This window comes from Alligator mississippiensis, chromosome 14, assembly GCF_030867095.1.
Source record: "Alligator mississippiensis isolate rAllMis1 chromosome 14, rAllMis1, whole genome shotgun sequence".
Lineage (NCBI taxonomy): Eukaryota > Metazoa > Chordata > Crocodylia > Alligatoridae > Alligator > Alligator mississippiensis.
The window spans coordinates 32,827,624-32,846,235 of record NC_081837.1 but is presented as its reverse complement, the minus strand read 5'-3'; the positions used below and the strand labels follow the sequence as shown (position 1 = coordinate 32,846,235).

Below are 18,612 nucleotides of genomic sequence, written 5' to 3'. Positions count from 1 at the left end.
GACTCGGCGTTTAGGATACTGGTACTTAGTCCCGGTGAGGTGTTGTTGGCACATTAGACCTTGTAAAGGTGTCACTTTGTGCCTGATAGCCTCTGTTGTGTTGCAAAAACCCAGCTGAGTTTCCCTTGCCAGGATTGAGATTTACCACTTACCTGCCAAGTTCCTAAGGACTCGTAGATACATGTTAATTAATGCAGTTTAAATTGCCTAGTTCAGACTGCCCTAGCCTGCATCATATTTAATCCTCGTTCAATAAGGATTAGTTAATTCAGACTGGAGCCAATTTTAATTCGGACTACAGACATCCACACATATATAGTGACAGCTTTAGTCCAGATCAAACGTAGAAAAATGTAACATCTGTAAATGGCCAGGGAATGGATAAGCAGCATAAAATATAGAGCCTGCAAGTCCCAGCTCCCAGCCCCTCCGAGCGCTGGAAAGAGACCCCAGGAGCTCTGACTCCCAGCCCCTCTCCCCCGCTCTAAGCACTCGCCGCCAGCCAACACAATTCTTGACGCTTGTCATTTAACAGACCTCCAGCTGCATTTATTTGAGGAACTGCTCCCTGTGGTTCAGTCCTGTTATGAAGGGAGAGGCCCCTGCCCCTTCCCTAGTTAAACCAACCACTCAGTTTGGGGCTAGCTAATGGGCAGAGAATTTAAGGGTCGAGGAGTGTTTCACTGAACTTTAGGATAAGGTGCTGGAGGTCTTGCAAGTGGCTCTAGGGTGCCCCATTTCACCGATGCTGGGCCTTCCCGGCACTCCTTCAGCCGCCTTTCACATTACAGCCTTCTACCCACATGGAGAGGTCATGGCCCTTGCAGTGCTGCCTCCAGCTCAGCCTGAGAGGGGAAAACAGAGAGAGCAGGTCAGTAAAATCAGCTGCCATTAATCACAGCAGTGACACATGGGGACGGATTACCTGGCACTGAGATGCAGTCCCCTTTGCAGCTGGGCACTCGGGTCACAGCTGCATTGTGTTTCTACTTGGGGACCAGTCACCTGGTGCCAAGAGCCCCTGGGACACGGGCACCTGAGATGTAAATAGCATCTACTTGTTTGCCCAGCACTGAGATGCAGCAACCTCTGCTGTAGCAGGCCAACCGCATACAGGGATCTTATGCTCTGTGGTGTGTGCGCGCAGTCAGGTTGTAATAATTAAGTTGTGTTACTTGTGTGGGTACCGTGTGTACTCAGATACAAGACAAGGTTTTCCCTCCATTCGACATAGGATTTTGGGTTTGAGTACGGGGCAAGGGAGAAGTCAGGCTGCCTACCCAAGGGCTGTTGCATGCAGTGGCGGGAAGACAACACAGATTTAAGGTTATCTTCCAGAATTAGATTCTAGACATGGAAAATTGCAACCAGTTTTTACGTTTTTACATTTTCCATGTCTAGGATCTAAATGGTGGGGGAATCACCTTAAATTCGAAGGTGTCTTGGGTTTGAGGAAATATGGTAATTTATGTTTACATTGCAGCATTTTGTAGGACTTGTTGTCCTACAACATTGGGTTTGCTATATTACATTATATCTTCCTGTGCAGCATTTTTTGTGCTCTGCTCTGCTTTCTAGCAGTGTGCTGTGCTGCAATCTATAATTTTGCGTTGCACTGTTTCATTGCATAGTGTACAGCTGTCAGTTTGTTAAACACTGTGTATAGCTGTCAGTCCAGCACCATGCACATTTATGTTGCATCGGTTAATGCTCTGCAGCTCTGTGTGGGGTTATGTGCATTTGCATTGCCCCGTGCAGCATTCTGCAGACCTGTGCAAATTTGCGTTGCTGTATGGCACTGGGCACTGCCTTGTAGGCTTGTTCTGCATGACATGGGGCTGCGGAAGTGTGCATTGCAGTCTGTAATGTTGTGTGGCAGTCTGCAGCATCATGTATATCTGTACTGGGCTGCGTAATGCCGCATTGCACTGTGCAGTGCTGTGTAAACTTGTGGAGTATTGAGGTTGGTTGCATTATTTGGTGAAGGACTGGACAGTGTTAGGTTGGCAGCCAACTCGCACCCTGTCATCCAGCTATGCCTTACCAGATCCCCATGCCTTGGGGCTGCTGCACAATATGCATGGCACATACAATGTCATCTTTGATGTTACTGGTCAGCAAATCTGTGGAAGGAAGGTAAGAGCGATATTGAGAGTCTAAGGGACTAAGCACTTGGGGCCCCAGCTCTATTCAAATAAACTGACCTCAGCCCCCACTGTCCACTTTCCCACCTGCTGGAGGGAAAGGTGGATCTTTCCTTGCCATCCCACGATGCCTTGGGTCCAGAAGGCAGCTTGGATTAGTCAACAGTGACTCCCAAGAGAGACTGTTTCCCCTAGATCCCACCACCTTGCTCTCTGCAGCACAGGCCCCCATGAGGACAGCCCTGACCCTTGGCAGGAGGCTCTCACCACTGCAGTGCATGTGGCAGAGGTTGCTTGATGAGGTCTTGTAGTCGTTGCACCACAGGCGGCTGTTGATCTGGAAGATGCCGTTGTTAGAGCTGCCATCAGGCTCATGGACCACAGTGCCTGTGTCAAACCCACTCTCATAGAAAGCCATGCAGAGCCCTAGCAGAGGGAGAGGGGTCAAGATAGAGCCCCAGAGTGTTTGAGGAGTGCGTATGCATAGAGCAGGGGCGGGCAACTATTTCAGGCGGAGGGCCGCTTACTGAGTTTTGGCAAGCCATCGAGGGCCACATGACAGGCAGCCAGGGGCAGGTAAATATTAATTTTCTAAATTTTTTAGGGGCTCCATGGGCCGGATAGAATGGGCTGGCATTTTGCCTACCCCCGCCATAGAGCCTCAGAGGGAGGGGGCAGAGGATGAATAAGCACCGCTCCCTCCATGGTGAGGCTGGGGGTGAATAGGTGCAGAGACCCAAGTGGGGGTTGCTGGAGGATCATAGGCAAGCTGAGCTGGAAGAGACCTCACAACATCATCTAGTCCATTCCCCTGCTCAAGGACCATCCCAGCCAAGCACCTGCACCCAGCCCCAGGGCAAGGGGCAGTGGGCTGAGCGTGCATGGAGCCCCATAGCAAGTGGGTGTGTGGAGCCTGACGGCGAGGGGCTGAGGAGCAACTATCCCTGGAGTCCCATAGGGAGACGCTGAGGGAATATAACACCAAGCCCACATCCAGGGGCGGTCGCACTCACAGTCGGGCAGGCTGTACCCGTGAAACCCATCCATCCCTGCCTCGCGCAGCGCCTGGGCCAGCTCGCAGCGCTGGAAGATCTTCCCTGCACACCCCACGAGGAAGCTGGCCAGGACGGATAGCAGCACAAGAACCGTCATCCTGGTGAAGTGGCAGGGGCTGGAACAGGGCAGGAACCGTGGCTCGTGGGGATGTCTGGCGGTGGCTGGGGCCCCGGGCCCAGCACGGCCTGCTCCGGCAGGGTATTCTGTAAAGGAGGTGGTAATCGGGGTTAGTGCCTGTCATGGGAGCAGCACGGAGAGTGTGCGAACTGATGACCGCCCTGCTTTGCAGCCATTATTCAGCAGTATCAATGGGGCCAGGGGAAAGTGCCCACTGCCCCAAAGACCAGCCTGGAAGCTGATGGCCCCCTGGACCGTGGACAGTCAGTGGAGTTGCAGGTGTCTTGACAACTCACACAGAGCCAAGGACTGCCCTGGCCCCTTCCTCAGGCCTAGCAGGCATAGAGGCTGGGTCCAGGCCCTTTTGACCGCCTGGACCCACGGATCCCTTCCTGGAGATCTGCTCACCAGGCTTTGTGCACCTACTGCACCAAGCGCTGGGCTCGTCCTGGGTGCCAGAACCAGCGCTTCCAGAACTGCCCCAGGCGTCTGTGACATCATCGTGGCTTTTCTGCTTCTAGAACTGTTCGTCCTGCTTCTGTTGGGCCTCCGCTCCTCGGTCTTTATTTTATTAAACAGACGGCACTTACCGTGGTTGCAGCAAAGCCTGGATTGGAAGCTGGGGGGAATTTGGAGCTTCCCTTAACGGAGCTGAAGGCAGTTCTTGTCTCCAGAAACAGGCTTCCTCCCCGAGGGTGATCACTAGGGACGCCAGTCGCAACTGGTGGTAAAGAGTTTTCTATCCTTGCTTCAATCTTGGGACTTCCAGTTACACTAGTTATGAGCCCTCAGCTCAAGCCTCCCTGGGGGTCACGTTCTCCATGCTCTTGCAGAGGCTTCCCTCTCATTTACTGCCTCTCATGATGCTTTACATTTCAGTAGTGCCTGCACCACGCTCCAGATGCTGGGTTGGGACTGGTAACTAGTGGTTAGAGCAGGAAGTGGGTAGCCAGCACCCACAGGTTATAACCCTTAATCTGAGAGAGGAGTGGGATCTAGTTTTAGAGCAGGAGCTTGGGATTCGGGCCTCCTGGGTTCTGTTCCTTACTCTAGGACAGGGGTGGGCAATTATTTCGGGTGGAGGGCCGCTTACTGAGTTTTGTCAAGCCGTTGAGGGCCACATGACAGGCAGCCAGGGGCAGATAAATATGAATTTTCTAAATTTTTTAGAGGCCCCATGGCCCGGATAGAATGGACTGGTGGGCCACATCCGGCCCCCGGGCTGCATTTTGCCCACCCCTGCTCTAGGAGGAGAATGGCTGGATTGTCAGGCTCAGCGGGTAGTAATCAATGGCTCTAAGTAAGTCAGCAGCTGGTATCAAGTGGAGTGCCTGAGGGGTCCTGGTGCCGGTTTTGTTCAACATCTTCATTAACAATCTGGAAGGTGGGATGGAGTTGCGCCCTCAGCAAGTTTGTGGCTGACACCTAAGCGGGGGCGGGGGTAGTAAATGTGCTGGCTAGGATTCAGAGCGACCTAGACAAATCGGAGGATTGGTCCAAAAGAAATGTCATGAGGTTCAACAAGGACAAGTGCAAAGTCCTGCACTTAGGACAGAACAGTCCCATGCACCAGCACAGGCTGGGGGCTGACTGGCTGGGCAGCAGCTCTGCAGAAAAGGAGCTGGGAGTGACAGTGGACAATAAGATGGATATGAGCTAACAGCGTGGCCTTGTTGCCAAGAAGGCTAATGGCATCCTGGGCTGTATTAGTAGGACCGTTGCCGTCAAGGGAAGTGATTATCCCCCTTTATTCAGTACTGGTGAGGCCACATCTGGAGTGCTGTGTCCAGTTTTGGGGCCCCCTCTGCAGAAAGGATGCAGAAAAGTTGGAGGGAGTCCAGTAGAGGGTAACAAAAATGGTTTGGGGGCTGGGGCACATTACTTACGAGGAGAGGCTGGGGAACTGGGTTTATTTAGTTTGGAGAAGAGAAGACAGAAAGTAACCTTTAGCTGCCTGAAGTGGGGTTTGAAAGAGGATGGAGCTGGACTGTTCTCAGCGGTGGCAGATGGCAGAGCAAGGAGCAATGGTCTCAAGTTGCAGCAAGGGAGATTTAGGTTGGATATTAGGAATAACTGTTTCGCTAGGAGGGTGGTAAAGCACTGAAACTGGTTCCCAGGGAGGTGGTGGAGTCTCCATCCTTGGAGGTTTTTAAGACCCAGCTCAACAACGCCTTGGCTGAGATGATCTAGTTGGGGCTGGTCCTGCTTTGAGCAGGGGGTTGGACTAGATGTGACCTCTTGAGCTCCCTTCCAACCCTCATTTTCTATGATTCTATGAATGTAGTCTAGTTTTCACCCCAGGGACTAAGAGCTATGATAGACAGGTATGCCTAAGGGTGGATAACAAGATAAATGGGTGTGTATGCAGGCAGAAGGGTAAGGATTAGATTCATCTAGTCTTTGACAGCGCCCAGCACCAGATGCTTCTGTGGAAACTGCAAGAACAAAAACAGGAGGCGGATGGTGGTCGGAGGGGAGGAGGTGGTTACTCGACCAAATGGCAGGTCTTTTCTTGACCTAAATGAGTAGATCGAGACCGGCTGAAGCACAAAGCAACCATTCCAAAGCATTTTATCACTGATCTAGCAACTCTGGATGTTTCTCATGTGCTTATAAGTGTAACTGTGCATTATAGTTAATTAGATTTATCAATTGGGATGGAATTTAAATAAGAACAGTTCCTCTTCATTGAGTCCAGGGAGGTTTATTGAAGACTCTCAGGACAAAATTTACCCTGGACTGTGTTTTTCAGATGAGTAGGTTTAGTTAGTCTGTACCATCTGCTGCTCTGCTTTTCTTTTCTTGCCTTGTGTCTTTGCCCAGTCTGATGCACTGCTTTCTGCTCCTTGCCTGCGCTGCCCCCCTGCTTTCTACTTCCTTCCCTCTCTGCTGCTGTGTTGCCCGTTCTTCACTCATCTGCCATGTACCGCAGAGGTTGCCTGTGCTACTCGTGGTATGTGCGTCACAGTTTGGCCGCCCCTGCTATGAACAAGAATTGTCTTGATTAGGGTATAAAGGAGGGTCTGGGAATCCTTGATATTTTGTACTAGGTTTAGGGAGTATGTCTGTGAATCATGCCTGTCCTGTAGCACAAATATCCTGGCTAACACCCTGTCATTCCTTGGCTAGGTGTGTTAATGTTTGGTACTTCATAGGTAATAAATGTGGCTGAGCTTATTTTTCATAAACCAAGCCCTGTGGTCATCTTTTTGGCAACAAGGTCTTTAAGGGGACAAACACTGGAGCAGCAACAGCATCCTGACAGCATTTAAACCAAGGGAGTCCAACAGTGGTGGCCCCTCGGACAAGAACAATTTTAGTCCACCCTGCTCACATCCCGGGAAAACAGTTAAGGCAAAGTAAGTAGGTTTTCCTCCTCCTTGCTGCTTATATTTTATGACGCAGTCATAAAGGGTAAGATGACTGTGTGTTACAGGAGTAGATGCATTAATTAATGTTAAGGGTCTTGAACAGAGCGGGATACAATCAGACTTAGGTGCTTACATCTACTTAGATACCTCAATAGGTAGAATAGAAGCTGGGCCCAGAGTCCTAAAGTCGGGAGCAGTTTGCATAACATACAGACTCTAGGCCGAGGCTGGGAGGGGTCTTTTCTGCTTCCAAGTGAAATGTTTAAAAAACAAAAAAAGAAATTCTAGTATATAAATATAATAATATATAAATACTAGAATTTCTTTTTTTGTTTTTTAAACATTTCAACGGTCCTACTAATACAGCCCAGTATGCCATTAGCCTTCTTGGCAACAAGGCCACACTGTTAGCTCATATTCGGCTTATTGTCCACTGTAACCCCAGCTCCTTTTCTTGACCGGGAGTCTGAACTCTTTGCCAAAGTGGCTGGATGGGGCAGCATGCTTACTCTCTCCTGGCATTAGGACCTTATCTGTCTGCCTTTGGGCCAGTTTCTCCAGTGGGAAAGTGAAGACCTGCCACAGCTGTGTCTCCTAACCAGGTTGGAGATGTGATTCTCAGAAGCGCTTACATGATATCAGGTCACAGGCCTGCACACCGGAGTCAGACGCTCCAAGGAACTAATGAAGACGTGGGGCGATACCGTTAGTTCAGCTACCTGTAACCGCAACACAGAGCCTCAGACTATGCAACACTTGCTACAGTGCCCGCTGCTTGAAGGCACACGGACAATGAAAGACCTTGTAAAGTACAATAAATAAGCACATGCATGTGTAACAAAATGGCCAAATGTCGTGTAGAGACACGAGAAGAAAACCACGTTAGTTGAGATTTCGATAGGTGTTTGAATACTGCTCCCTTATGCCGTGTGAATCTTGGGAATGGGGAGCCTGAACTGAAGCTGTGACCAGGGCTCCCAGAAGGTTTCAGGTGAGACTCGATTTGACTCAGCAGAGAGCAGCAAAGGGGGGCCGTGAGTCGGGGAAGGTCCTGGGAGAGCGAGCTGCCGGGAGTAGGTTGTTCTGGAGCCTCTCCCTGGGTGGCGAGGATAGTGTGAGGCTGGGGAGGAGAGCAGGGCTGACCTGGGGAACCCCAGACAAGTGGAGTTTCCATTGCAGAGTGCAAATGCATTTATGCTTTGATAAAATAAAGCTGAACTCAGGTGTGGGAAGAATTCAGCTCAATTCCCTGCTGTGGGGGGTGAATGCCTCTGGGACCCAAAGGGAGAAACCCAACACAGAGAACACCACCCCAGACACGGGGGCAAGGAGAACCCATGCCAGACAACCATCAGTTTGGCACTGGGGCAAGGACCCATTCCCCGTCTCATCTGAAAAGTCTCCACTCCCCCACGGGATCGTCCTTGCACTGGATCACACTGAACATGTCGAGAGGCTTAACAGGGATCGTTGGCTTTGTCCAGCAATTTCTGAAGCCAACCCCGGTTCCTGGGGTCTGTGCTAAAGTAACAGAACCACAGTCAGCTCTGCGCGACTTCTTTATTTTGATGCCCATGCAGGTGACACAGACATAGCAGAAGGGGAAATAGGGCAGGGTTATCGTGACGCGCAGCTAGTGCAGTTTAATAGCTAACAGTGCTGCAGCATCATGGTGCACATCTTATTTGGGGGTGTTGTATGCAAGAAAATACAGTGCAAGGAGCCTGGCTGTGACTTGCCAAGGGTTGCTCCCTCTAACACAGGCTTGCAGGCCAAGGACGATGCCTCGCGGTCACTGCCTGCAGGCGGAGGGTCCCGTCCCAGAGGGTACCGCACTATCACGCAGCAGTGGGGAGCTTGAAGTAGGATGCGGGAGGCAGGTGCCAGCGAGGACAACTGACATCTGAAAAGGGTTTCTTACAACTGAGGCTTAAAGTTTCTCAGGAAGCCTTGGTGGACAGTCTCTGCTCTTCCAAGCACTGGGACCAGCTTGTGCTGGCACAGTCCTTCCGATTAGCTCCTCTGGGCTCAGGGGAGGAGGATGGCAGGGCTGAGCATGAAGAGGAGGAGGTCACCTTGGATTCCTCATCACTGCAGTCCGGTGCTAAGGAGCAGCTGGGAGCTGCACGCTCTGCCAGGCTGCTGTCGGCTTCTGGAGCCGTCCCCTCGGGGCTTCTGCTGAGAACGTCTTGGAGATACTTTATGTACCGGATGGCAGCTCGCAAGGTCTCCACTTTGCTCAGGCGCTTCTCTGACATAGTGCCCGGGAGGTGGCCGCGGAGCCGGGCATAGCCTTCATTAACGCACTTCACCCTTCGCCTTTCCCGCTCGTTCCTCTTCTGGATGAAGGCAGGTTCGAAGGGGTAGTCGCAGACCCCAAAATGACGGTGGAAAGGGACATAAGAGATCACGCTGCCACAGGTATTGTAGCAGTTCGGGTCAAGGTCAGTGGGATGGAGCCAGAAGGGAAAGGCAGCCACAGTGTCCGGCACAGGATGGCAGGAGTGGCCAGGAGGAGGAGAAAGTGCCAGCTGCATGCAGGCGGAGGGAGCCATTGGCCTCCTGTCAGCCAAGGCCCTGCAGAAGTTACCGTTCATGATTTGGTGTCACCCAGCTTAGCAACACTGTGCAGCAGCCACGAAGGGGCACCACAGCTCCCAGACATCTGAATAGTTTGGTGGTGACATTATAGGGTCCTTGCAAGGATCCAGGGGTCATGGGAGAAAAGCCACTTCTGGTTGCTCCATAGAGTAGACACTTTTCCTCAGCGGTCGAACTTGCTTGATCAGGGCCACATCACTCGGTCCCTTGCAGCCCAACCTGCCTGTTGGTCCTCATGCATGCAGAAGCTTCTTATCTGCGAGAGTTTCTCTTCTGGCTGCAAAGTGCATGAGCTCATCTGCTCACCCAGCCCGTCCCACTCCTCGGCCAAGCCCCTCACCGGTTAAAACTGGTTCATACTCTCAGGAGCAGCAGCTGTAGGTGGCTGGGAGTCTCCTCGAGGCAGACGTCAGGACGGCAGCTGGAGACAGGCTGTAGCTCGCAGCAGATGCCGGATGCCTGGGCTGTGGCCTGAAGGATCGGCACGGAGCTATGGGAGGTTACGACGACCCCAGATGCACCAATGTGGTCTTTACCAGGCAACATTCACCTAAGTAAGGAAGAAAGAAAACTGTTTTGAAACCTCACAGAAGAAGAGAGTCTCTGCATGTTCAGCCTTGGGGGCTGGGGGGTTTGAAGCAAATAAACGGATCAAGCCATTTTTGGTCAAGAAACTGTGCTGCCATTCTTCTCAGCCCCAAGTCCCTGCTAGAAATATCGTTCCACTAAGAGCTAAAGATGGGATCAAGAACAGGGCTGATTAAGAATCTCCTCTGAGTTCAGGCAATGTTACGGTTACATTTCGTTCAGGAGAACGGATGAATAGAGTGGGAGGATTTTAATAACACCATTAGCTTAATTACTCATCGGCTAGCCTCCCACTGGCTTCCAAGTCATTGTCCTCTCCGCCTCCTCCCCATCTCTCCACTGCCATCTCTGTTGCTCTTCCCATGCTTCCTTACCAGAGTCTTTGCAGGAAAAAAAGTTGCAAGGATCAAGTGTGGATCAGACTTGCTACAAAATCATGTCTCAGGAGCAGATGCAGAGCTGGTTCATCTGCAATGTAGGGCCCTTTCTGGAGCAATGCAGAACAAGCCAGCGATTCCCTGCTCCTGTTCTGGGGCAAGCATGGGGGTGCCTCCTGGAGAGACCTGAAAAGCCACTTGGATATTGTGGGCTGGGGAGAGTCCTTCTGGTGAAGGCTGCAGTGTTCCCTTTTTTAGACCGGGCAACTATTCCCAGCTGTGCTCTGCTTTCCTAGTGACTTCTCTCTCTGCCGCAGCTTGCCGTTCTGTGAAAAACATTTATGGCAACAGAGAGGTTTAATTCATTCCTATCCGCAAGATGTGGTCAGCCTTTCCAATGGAAGGTGCGAGGGAAGGGTTTGGAGGCATGAACAAGGCTGCTGCGAAGTGCCTTCCCTCCCACTCCCCACAGCAGCGACACTTGGGCTGTGCTGCGGCTGGTAACTCCAGCGACTTCAGCGATGCTTTGCCTGATGAGGCTGTGGCGCCCAGGCTGCAAAGCCTTTGTTTGGCAGTATTATCTCACTCCAGGTGAGGGCTGCAGACCTCTAACAGTTTAGCCAGAGCAATGACCTTTTGGGCATTGCCTTTGGCTATTACTAGAAGACCACACAAGCATCTAAGGAGCATTGAAAAGCTCAGAGGCTGCTCTTCAGGGCATAGTCTGTCCACAAAGGCTCTGCTGTCTCCTACTAGGGGGCCAAGCAGCTCTCCTGCAGCCGGATCCCAGCCGGCATCAGCCAAGAATTGCTGGGATCATTCCCTGCATCTCTCATGCTTCTGCTGTCGCTGCTCACAGCTCCTCCTCTGCCCTTCTTAGTTTCAGTGCTGCATTTAACAGCCTGCCCTGGCGTCCCTCCCAGCTCTGCTAGCACCCTGCAAGTCCTCCTAGCTGTGTTGTTGCTCTCACTGTTTTTCCCACATGTGTTATTACTTGGCCTGGGTGATACGCAGTTCAGATGGAAAATCGAAACGAGGAGGAGACAGTGCGTCATCCTTTTGTGGAGCGAGTGCAGTGGCTCGCTGCGAGGCTCTGGCTACGACCCGCAGCACAGCTTGGGGTAGCGATTCTCAATCAGGGTGTCGCAGCAGCCTGGGTTGCCTTAGGGTCCTTTCAAGGGTACCACATGGTGTTAGCACAGTTAGGTGTGTGAACACCGTTTAACCCAGATATTTAAAAATAGGAATTCAAAGTGCTAAATGCACTCTGCCTTGTCATTCTTGTTGCAAAGACCTCAGAAAGATCATGACTATTATTTTTCTGTAGGCAGATGGCAAGTGGAAACTAAGAGCTGGCATTTCCCCATGGGCCCTTGAGTCTAAGGAGGCGGAGAACCGCGGGCTTGGGTTGGCGCAAGGTGTCCCATGCAGGAGGCTGCTGGGCTGACAGGTCTCAGCACACAGAAAATAGGGTGGCTGATTTTCAGTTGAGGTGATGCCCAGTGTCTTTGACATCAGTGGGTGACACCAAATTGGAACGTGACTCAGTGATAGCACTTCATGCAGCACATGCCCATTTCACCCTCACTTGCAGGCCAGCCTCATAGGATCATAGGAAAGTACGGCTGGATCTCACAAGGTCATCTAGTCCAGCCCCCTGCTCACAGCAGGATCGCACCTGACTAACCCATCCCAGTCAGGTGTCCGTGTAACCTGCTCTTTAAAGTTTCCAAGGATGTGCACAGATGGCCCCAATCAGGACTCCAAAGAGACGTGCTGATGTACTGCAGGCTTCAGCTGCCCTGCTCCCTCCTCTGTGTCCTGCTGGAAAGTGCTGCAGAAGGAAACTGCAGGCACCTGGCCCTGTTCTGATGTCCTGCAAGAGAATAGCTTGCCCCGGGGCTCCTGCGGCTTGGGTGAGGAGAGCAGGAGACAGCATCATCCCCTCTGGCAAGGGCTGAGCCAAAACCTAGTGCTCCCACTGACTCTCATGGGGAGCTCCAGTCTTCCCCGGGGAGAAGATGCTTCTCTGCCCACGCCCCAAGAAACAGGGCCCCTGGATTTATGACCCTGCCAGCTGCCAGGCTCATTCAAAACCCCATCCCACAATATTCCTTGGGGGGAACTTGTTCCCCATCTGCCCAACTTAGTCTCACTGGGGCAGTTGTTCTTGCTGGCACCTGCCTCCTGCATCCTACTTCAAGCTCCCCACTGCTGTGCGATAGTGCGGTGCCCTCTGGGACGGGACCCTCCGCCTGCAGGCAGTGACCTCGAGGCATCGTCCTTGGCCTGCAAGCCTGTGTTAAGATACAGTGGGAGCAACTCTTGGCAAGCCAGGCTCCTTGCACTGTGTTTTCTTGCATCCAATCCCCCCCAAATAAGATGTGTACTATGGTATTGAAAGGCAGAATGAAGAAAAAAAAGATCTTTCCTTGCAAATACTGGTAAATATGGTATTTTTCCAGCGACAGTTCAGGCAGCTGCACTCAAACACTATGGCTGCTCTGTTAACCTCCTAGCTGCAGGATGGTGCAGGGGCTACCAGCTGGGCCAAACTGCCCAACCTCTCTTCTCTTCTCGTGAGCGGAGCTGGGTGAGCGGCCAGCAGTGCCGACCAGGTCCGCGGGGTCCTGATCCTATCCAGCAGACCTTAGGGAGTCAGCTGGGGCCCCAACCAACTCATTCGGCCTGAGCCCTGGCACCTTTGGCTCAGCTTTGCTTTAAAAATAGAGAAGAATAGAGCCAGCAACCTACTGGCTCCTATTGTCCACAGCCAGCTGCTAGGGAGCCCCAAGCACTCGCTGTGCTGCCCTCTGTGCAGCGTTGCCATCTCTTTTCCCTGGCCAGAGGCTCATGCTGCAGAAGCGGCAGTCGCTGTATTTCCTCACTTAAACCGCTCACCCCAATTTCCAGCAAGTGATTTGGGGGGGGAAGGTGCAAGCTGTATGCAAGATAATACAGGACTTTCTTTCCTGTACCCTGATTCTGCCTTCAGGGCAATCAGGATCGGGGCTGCCGGTTGAAAATAACTGCTGGCCACACTTCACACGAACAGAGTGCTCTTTCCTAGGGCAATGCCATTTGCTGTTCACACCCCTCCACCCACTCACAGGAAATCTCATCCGAGGGGCCAGATCCTTCTGCAGGTAAGTGAGTGCAACTCCGCTGGGTTTCAGTGATGCTGTGCAGATTTAAGGTACATGTTATCTACCTGGCCACTAGACCTACAGAGCGCCATGCACCACTGAAGGAGGGGGGTTGTCCTTGTTTTAATGGCAGGGAAACCAAGGCACAGAGAGCTGAGTTGTCCCAGGTGTCATGGGGAGCCTGTGGCAGAGCTAAGAATCGAGTCTCAGTATCCTAAACTCAGAGGCAAAATGGCATCCGGATGTTTTCTTTATGCATATTGTGTTTAATTAAGCAGCTGCAAGGAATAATGCTCCTGAAAGATGCTGGGTCACCTTAGCAGCAAGGCGAGGAGCTCAGCTCCTTCCAGGACGATGCTGTTGATGAAGGGACACATTCTTTACAGGAGTTTAAGTTGTTCACCAGAGCTCCCTTGACTTTACGAAGCAACTCCTGCTTTGTGCCGCCCCAAGAAACAGCATTTAATGGGGCCAGCCCTGCCTTCTGGGTGCACCCCTCCCTGCTCCCGCTGAAACTGCCGGGTGACTGAGATATCATCAAAAGCTGCAGGCCCGGAGCTGCTACGCTCTACATCAGAATAAAGGAAGCGATCTTGCCTGTTACCTCTGCAGACGGGCATCCGGTCCTCACCAAGATTTCTTCTGAATCACGGCGCAGGAGCTGCTGTCCTTCCGCCTCCTTCGTTGGCTGCCCAGGATGGAACGGCCTGGACAAGCTGCTCTCGGGATCCTCAGCATCCCTTGAAGGATGAAGCCAGCCCCTGCCAAAGCCTTGCTCACTGTTTGGCTCCAGTGTGCCCGCCTGCCTGCCTGCTTCCTGCCAAGCGATTCCCCTGCCACAAGCGCCAGGAGACAGCGACTATTTACCTGATTTCACTTCAAAGGTGACACACCCAAAAGAGTGGGAGGAGGAGGGGGCTGCTGAGCTGGGAGACGTACATATTTCTGTACAGGAGGAAGTCGAAATCGCCATATTAACTGGGTGAGTGGAAGGAGCTCTGCATGGAAGGCACAGGTGAAAAATACCTGGGGAGAGGAAGGAAGGACAGTAGATCTGGACTGCTCTTAAATAAAAATCCTTGCTAAGCTCTGGTCTGGAGGAGTAACCTACCTTACATTTGTGTGCGCTAAAGAAGTCCGCAAAGAGCATTACTATTGAGTGGCCAGTGTGCTGTAAATTTACACCCAAGTTTATTGTGCGGGACCTTTCCCCCTACAGACAAGCCTTTAGGCGCATAGCACTCCCCACACTTCGTATAAGGAGCCCGGGTATTGGGATTCCAGGCAACTGGATGGGTAAAACCTAGTGCTCGGCACGACGGCGCTTAGGTGAAGGACACCACGTAAATCCAGCCCCAGGTGTAAAGAGCCAGAAGGCCACAGTATCCTTCTCCAGAAACCTGGAACTGATGGAAGAGGTGGGAGATGGACAATGACTTCAAATGTAGCTGGAAACATAAATTGTTGGTACCGACTGAGTGAAGAAAGAGACTCCCTGTGCCTCCCCCTGAGTGAAGCCTGCCATGGGTGGAAACGTAATGCCAATGCAGCTGCAGTGGCTGATACCACCTGAGGATTTGACTCCATTGGTCGTGACTCCTCTCTGACACCAGTGTAAATCAGGAGTCACTCCATGAGGCCTCATCCCCCCTCTCATTCATCCTAGTGTAAATAAAATGGAACTCCTTGGGCTTTTCCTCCCCACCCCTCACTCAGACATACACATCCTCTGACTCCATCGGGCTTGATCCCCCTTCTTTATCTGGGGTAAGAGTCTGCTAGGGTCTGACTTCTTGGTGCCCATTAGGAGTGAATCTGGTCTTGCTGTATATTGTAGTTGCATTTCTGCATTGGTAGCTTATAAAGGGCTAATACATACTTTAAGGTTCTCAATAAAATATTTAAAAATTAAAATCTAGATCATCAAGTAGCAGGTTACACTGCTGTGCTCCCATGGCACTTGGAGCTCAGGGGTGCAGGGACAGGCTGCACTGACTGCCTCTTCATGTGCTGCAGCAGTTCGTGTTAGGAGCGTGTTAGGTGAAGGCAGATGCAGCTGGAGTGACCCGAGACTCAGCCTAGAGGGGCTGGATGGAGCTTGTAAACAGGGACCCACCCACAGAGCCAGCTGCATTGGGTCAGGGTTTACTCCAGTCTTGTAGGGATTATTATTAGTACTGTGGGAATACCAAGAGGCCTGAAAGCAAGACCCTGCTGCTTGTGCATTGGCACACACATGCACACCATGAGACAGACCCTATCTCAACACCTGTCCAGCCAAGGCAAAGACTAAAGGGGAAATGGGACATAGGGAAGGGCAGGGGCTTCTTAGGCCTCAGCTTTCCTGATATCCATTGTGTTGTTAGACTGGGTTGCCTCTTCAGTGTAACACAGAAGGTGTGTCTGGTTGAACAGACTTGGGAGCCAAAAACTGTGTTGCTAAAGATGTCCAATCCAGGTCTCCAGTTCTCACCGCCTTTGTGGAGCAACGGCAGCTCCCACGACCTCTTCACCTTACCTCCGGTATGGCAGTGCATGGATGTGCGCAGGCTGCGCTGAATCTGCAGGACAGCCTCCTTCCTGGCACAGCTCCCCACCATCGTGGGATGCTCTGCACTTCAGATTCGACCCAGGTAAGAACTGGTTCCACAAGGATTGTTTTGGAATAATTTTAAATGTCCACACTGCTCTGGGCCTGCTTACTGGCGTGAGAGGTGGAGAGATCCCCACTTCTTGGGGACTTCATTCTAGTCTGGATTGGCCCAGGTAAGTTTTGCTTCTGAAAGATGAGCTGTACCTTTGTGGGAGACTCATCCACTTGGCCTGATGAGTCGAGCTGATCATACCCCTGATCCCCAGTCCTTTAGGCTTTTATAGAGATCCATGACTTGGCCATGATAAGAAAGCCCCAGAGACCTTGAGGTTAGCTCATTATTCTGCGAGAAGCCGAAGTAGAGAGCAGCGGTCCCATCAGAAGCAGCGCGGAGCCCAAGTCCTTGCAAATGTACTTGGAGCCAGGAGATGTGGCTTCTACCTCTGAGCTGTTCTTTGACCTTGGGCTAGGCAATATTCTTGTGTAGGTAATATGTGGGACAGCTCTGAGGTTTACTTCTTGCTCCATCACAGCTGAGCACTAGCTCACAGCGCTCTGATTTTCATAGATTTCATAGACATTAGGGCTGGAAGGGACCTCGGACGATCATCGAGTCCAGCCCCCCGCCCAAAGGGCAGGAAGTCAGCTGGGGTCATAGGATCCCAGCAAGATAAGCATCCAGTTTCATCTTGAAGGTGTTCAATGAAGGCGCTTGAACAACCTCCGGTGGCAGGCTGTTCCAGACCTTGGGGGCTCGGACAGTAAAGAAATTCTTCCTTATGTCCAGCCTGAAACGATCTTGTAGTAGTTTGTGACCATTCGACCTCGTCATCCCTTGGGGCGCTCTGGTGAACAAACGTTCCCCCAGATACTGGTGGTCACCCCTGATAAACTTGTAGGTGGCCATCAGATCACCCCTGAGCCTGCGCTTTTTCAGGCTAAAGAGCCCCAGGGCTCTCAGCCTGTCATCGTAGGGTCTGCTTCCCTGACCTCTGATCATGCGCGTGGCTCTTCTTTGGACTCTCTCAAGCTTCTCCACATCCTTTTTGAATTGTGGAGCCCAAAACTGGACGCAGTACTCCAGCTGCGGCCTCACTAAGGCCGAGTACAGGGGGAGAATGACGTCCCGGGATTTGCTTGAGAAGCATCTATGGATGCAAGCCAGCGTTTTGGTCGCTTTACTAGCCGCAGCATCGCATGAAGTCCACCTTTGTTGCCTTTGCTCTGCAGGATGTTACAGGCTAAACCTTTCCAGGGCCTTTTTTGCTTCTTGTTGGCTGTAGAGGCTAACGAAGGCCTTGAAAGGGATACCACAGGGATGTTTACAGCAAACAGCCACAGCCTCCCAGGTGGGATACCTCCATGGGGCCTGGAAGGAGGGGGATTTCTGTGCCTGGAGAGCTGGTTCTTCCCTGCAGCAAATTGCTGCTGAGATACAAGAATGAAATGCCCTTATGCTGGTCTCTGGCTGCAGTTACAGCCCATAGGTAGAGCACACGAGGGGTGTGTTCAAGACATGATAACCTCAGAAGCTTATGTGCCCAGCTACACCTGCCTGGTTCACAGTCTCAGAGGTACGAGCTGGTCTGTCTCTATATGGTGAGGCTGCTGTCGGAGGGTTCACCTTCCCAGAGGCCCACGGAGCATGTTTCTTGGCACCACATACCAAGGCTGAGTCAGTTTGTGCCTGGCAACATCAAAGCTGTAATTTCAAAACCACTGCTTGCCTTGCCTTCCTCTTCCCCTCTGCAGCCCTTCGTGGCAAGGGCAGGAGCGCGATGCTGCAGGGATGCTCACAAAATGTATCAGGCTCAGGGGTCCCGAAGGCACTGCTTCCTACATATAAAGGATTCCAGGGGATTGAGGATATCTCTCCACTGCTATTTGTTTTGCCAGTTCCTGGTGACATGTACTTGTGCATGTGCTTGTGAACCAAGAGTAATTCCATTTGCTCATAGAAGAAGGCTGATAGTCTTCATCTGGCTATGAGATGAGTAGGGAGGTCTGGCCCGGGAGTTTTGTTCACAACGCTCTGTAATTTTTAAGCAGAACTCTTTCCTTCGGCACCAGGCTAGTCCCCTCGCAGAATTCAGCTCTAAATACTATGCAGTCTGTTAGTCAAATATAAAATACAAAGAAGAGTCCTCATTATTGTGGAGCTCAGTGGCTTGAGCAAAAGGGGAAAAACGCACATAGCTGAGACCTCACCAGTGCTTCTTTGAAACTTATCCATGGTTTGGAGCTACATCCTTTATTAGTGGGGCCAAACTGGCAGCATCAAAGCTGTAATTGGGGCCAAACTGGTCTCATCTAATAAGCCCACATAATATCTTGCTCTAAGACCCTGTCCCATCTGGCTTGTTGAATCCAGATTTGTTTCTTGCAGGAGCCTCTGTCTCATCTGGGTAAATTCAGTAGATACACGGAGCATAGCACAGGCTGGAGAATTTTATTATCTGCTTTGGGAAATGCAGTATGGAAGCTAAGGAAGGATGGATAGTTTGGGTTGTAGTTATGGCCTTGTCCCTTCTCCCCAACTCCAAAACCACCCATTTCTTCCTCTCCAGCATTACTGTGAGGTATCCTCAACCTTGACATGGACACAGTTTAGTCCTTTCA

The 18,612-nt window shown here is 51.6% G+C and overlaps 2 protein-coding genes across 4 annotated transcripts; both read right to left on the bottom strand.

Moving 5' to 3' along the window:
• Window positions 1-439: 439 nt before the first annotated feature.
• On the bottom strand, window positions 440-3,552 carry LOC102558068 (sperm acrosome membrane-associated protein 3). Of its 2 annotated transcripts, XM_006277987.3 has the most exons (4): window positions 3,158-3,552; window positions 2,412-2,570; window positions 2,045-2,123; window positions 440-845 (listed from the first exon to the last, which is right to left on the bottom strand). In XM_006277987.3, the coding sequence occupies exons 1-4, from the start codon at window positions 3,294-3,296 to the stop codon at window positions 770-772; spliced, it is 453 nt and encodes a 150-aa protein (XP_006278049.2). In that variant the 5' UTR covers window positions 3,297-3,552; the 3' UTR covers window positions 440-769. The 2 variants fall into 2 exon arrangements, with proteins under 2 accessions (XP_006278049.2, XP_019348021.2); XM_019492476.2 differs by lacking the exons at window positions 440-845; window positions 2,045-2,123 and having other exon boundaries at window positions 2,160-2,570.
• Window positions 3,553-8,234: 4,682 nt separating this feature from the next.
• On the bottom strand, window positions 8,235-14,254 carry ASCL5 (achaete-scute family bHLH transcription factor 5). 2 transcript variants are annotated; one of them, XM_059717226.1, is made up of 3 exons: window positions 14,005-14,254; window positions 10,252-10,580; window positions 8,235-9,839 (listed from the first exon to the last, which is right to left on the bottom strand). In XM_059717226.1, exon 3 carries the CDS (start codon window positions 9,283-9,285, stop codon window positions 8,629-8,631), a length of 657 nt encoding a protein of 218 aa, XP_059573209.1. In that variant the 5' UTR covers window positions 9,286-9,839; window positions 10,252-10,580; window positions 14,005-14,254; the 3' UTR covers window positions 8,235-8,628. The 2 variants fall into 2 exon arrangements, with proteins under 2 accessions (XP_059573209.1, XP_019348000.1); XM_019492455.2 differs by lacking the exon at window positions 10,252-10,580.
• Between the last annotated feature and the right edge of the window lie 4,358 nt (window positions 14,255-18,612).

What these genes read in the sequence shown, in the direction of transcription:
- LOC102558068 (XM_019492476.2), bottom strand. Translation starts at nt 3,296, where the DNA reads ATGACGGTTCTTGTGCTGCTATCCGTCCTGGCCAGCTTCCTCGTGGGG. An exon ending in CGGGTACAGCCTGCCCGACT is followed by an intron (nt 2,571 to 3,157) that starts GTGAGTGCGACC and finishes TCCCTCTGCTAG; the next exon opens with GGCTCTGCATGGCTTTCTAT.
- ASCL5 (XM_059717226.1), bottom strand. Translation starts at nt 9,285, where the DNA reads ATGAACGGTAACTTCTGCAGGGCCTTGGCTGACAGGAGGCCAATGGCT.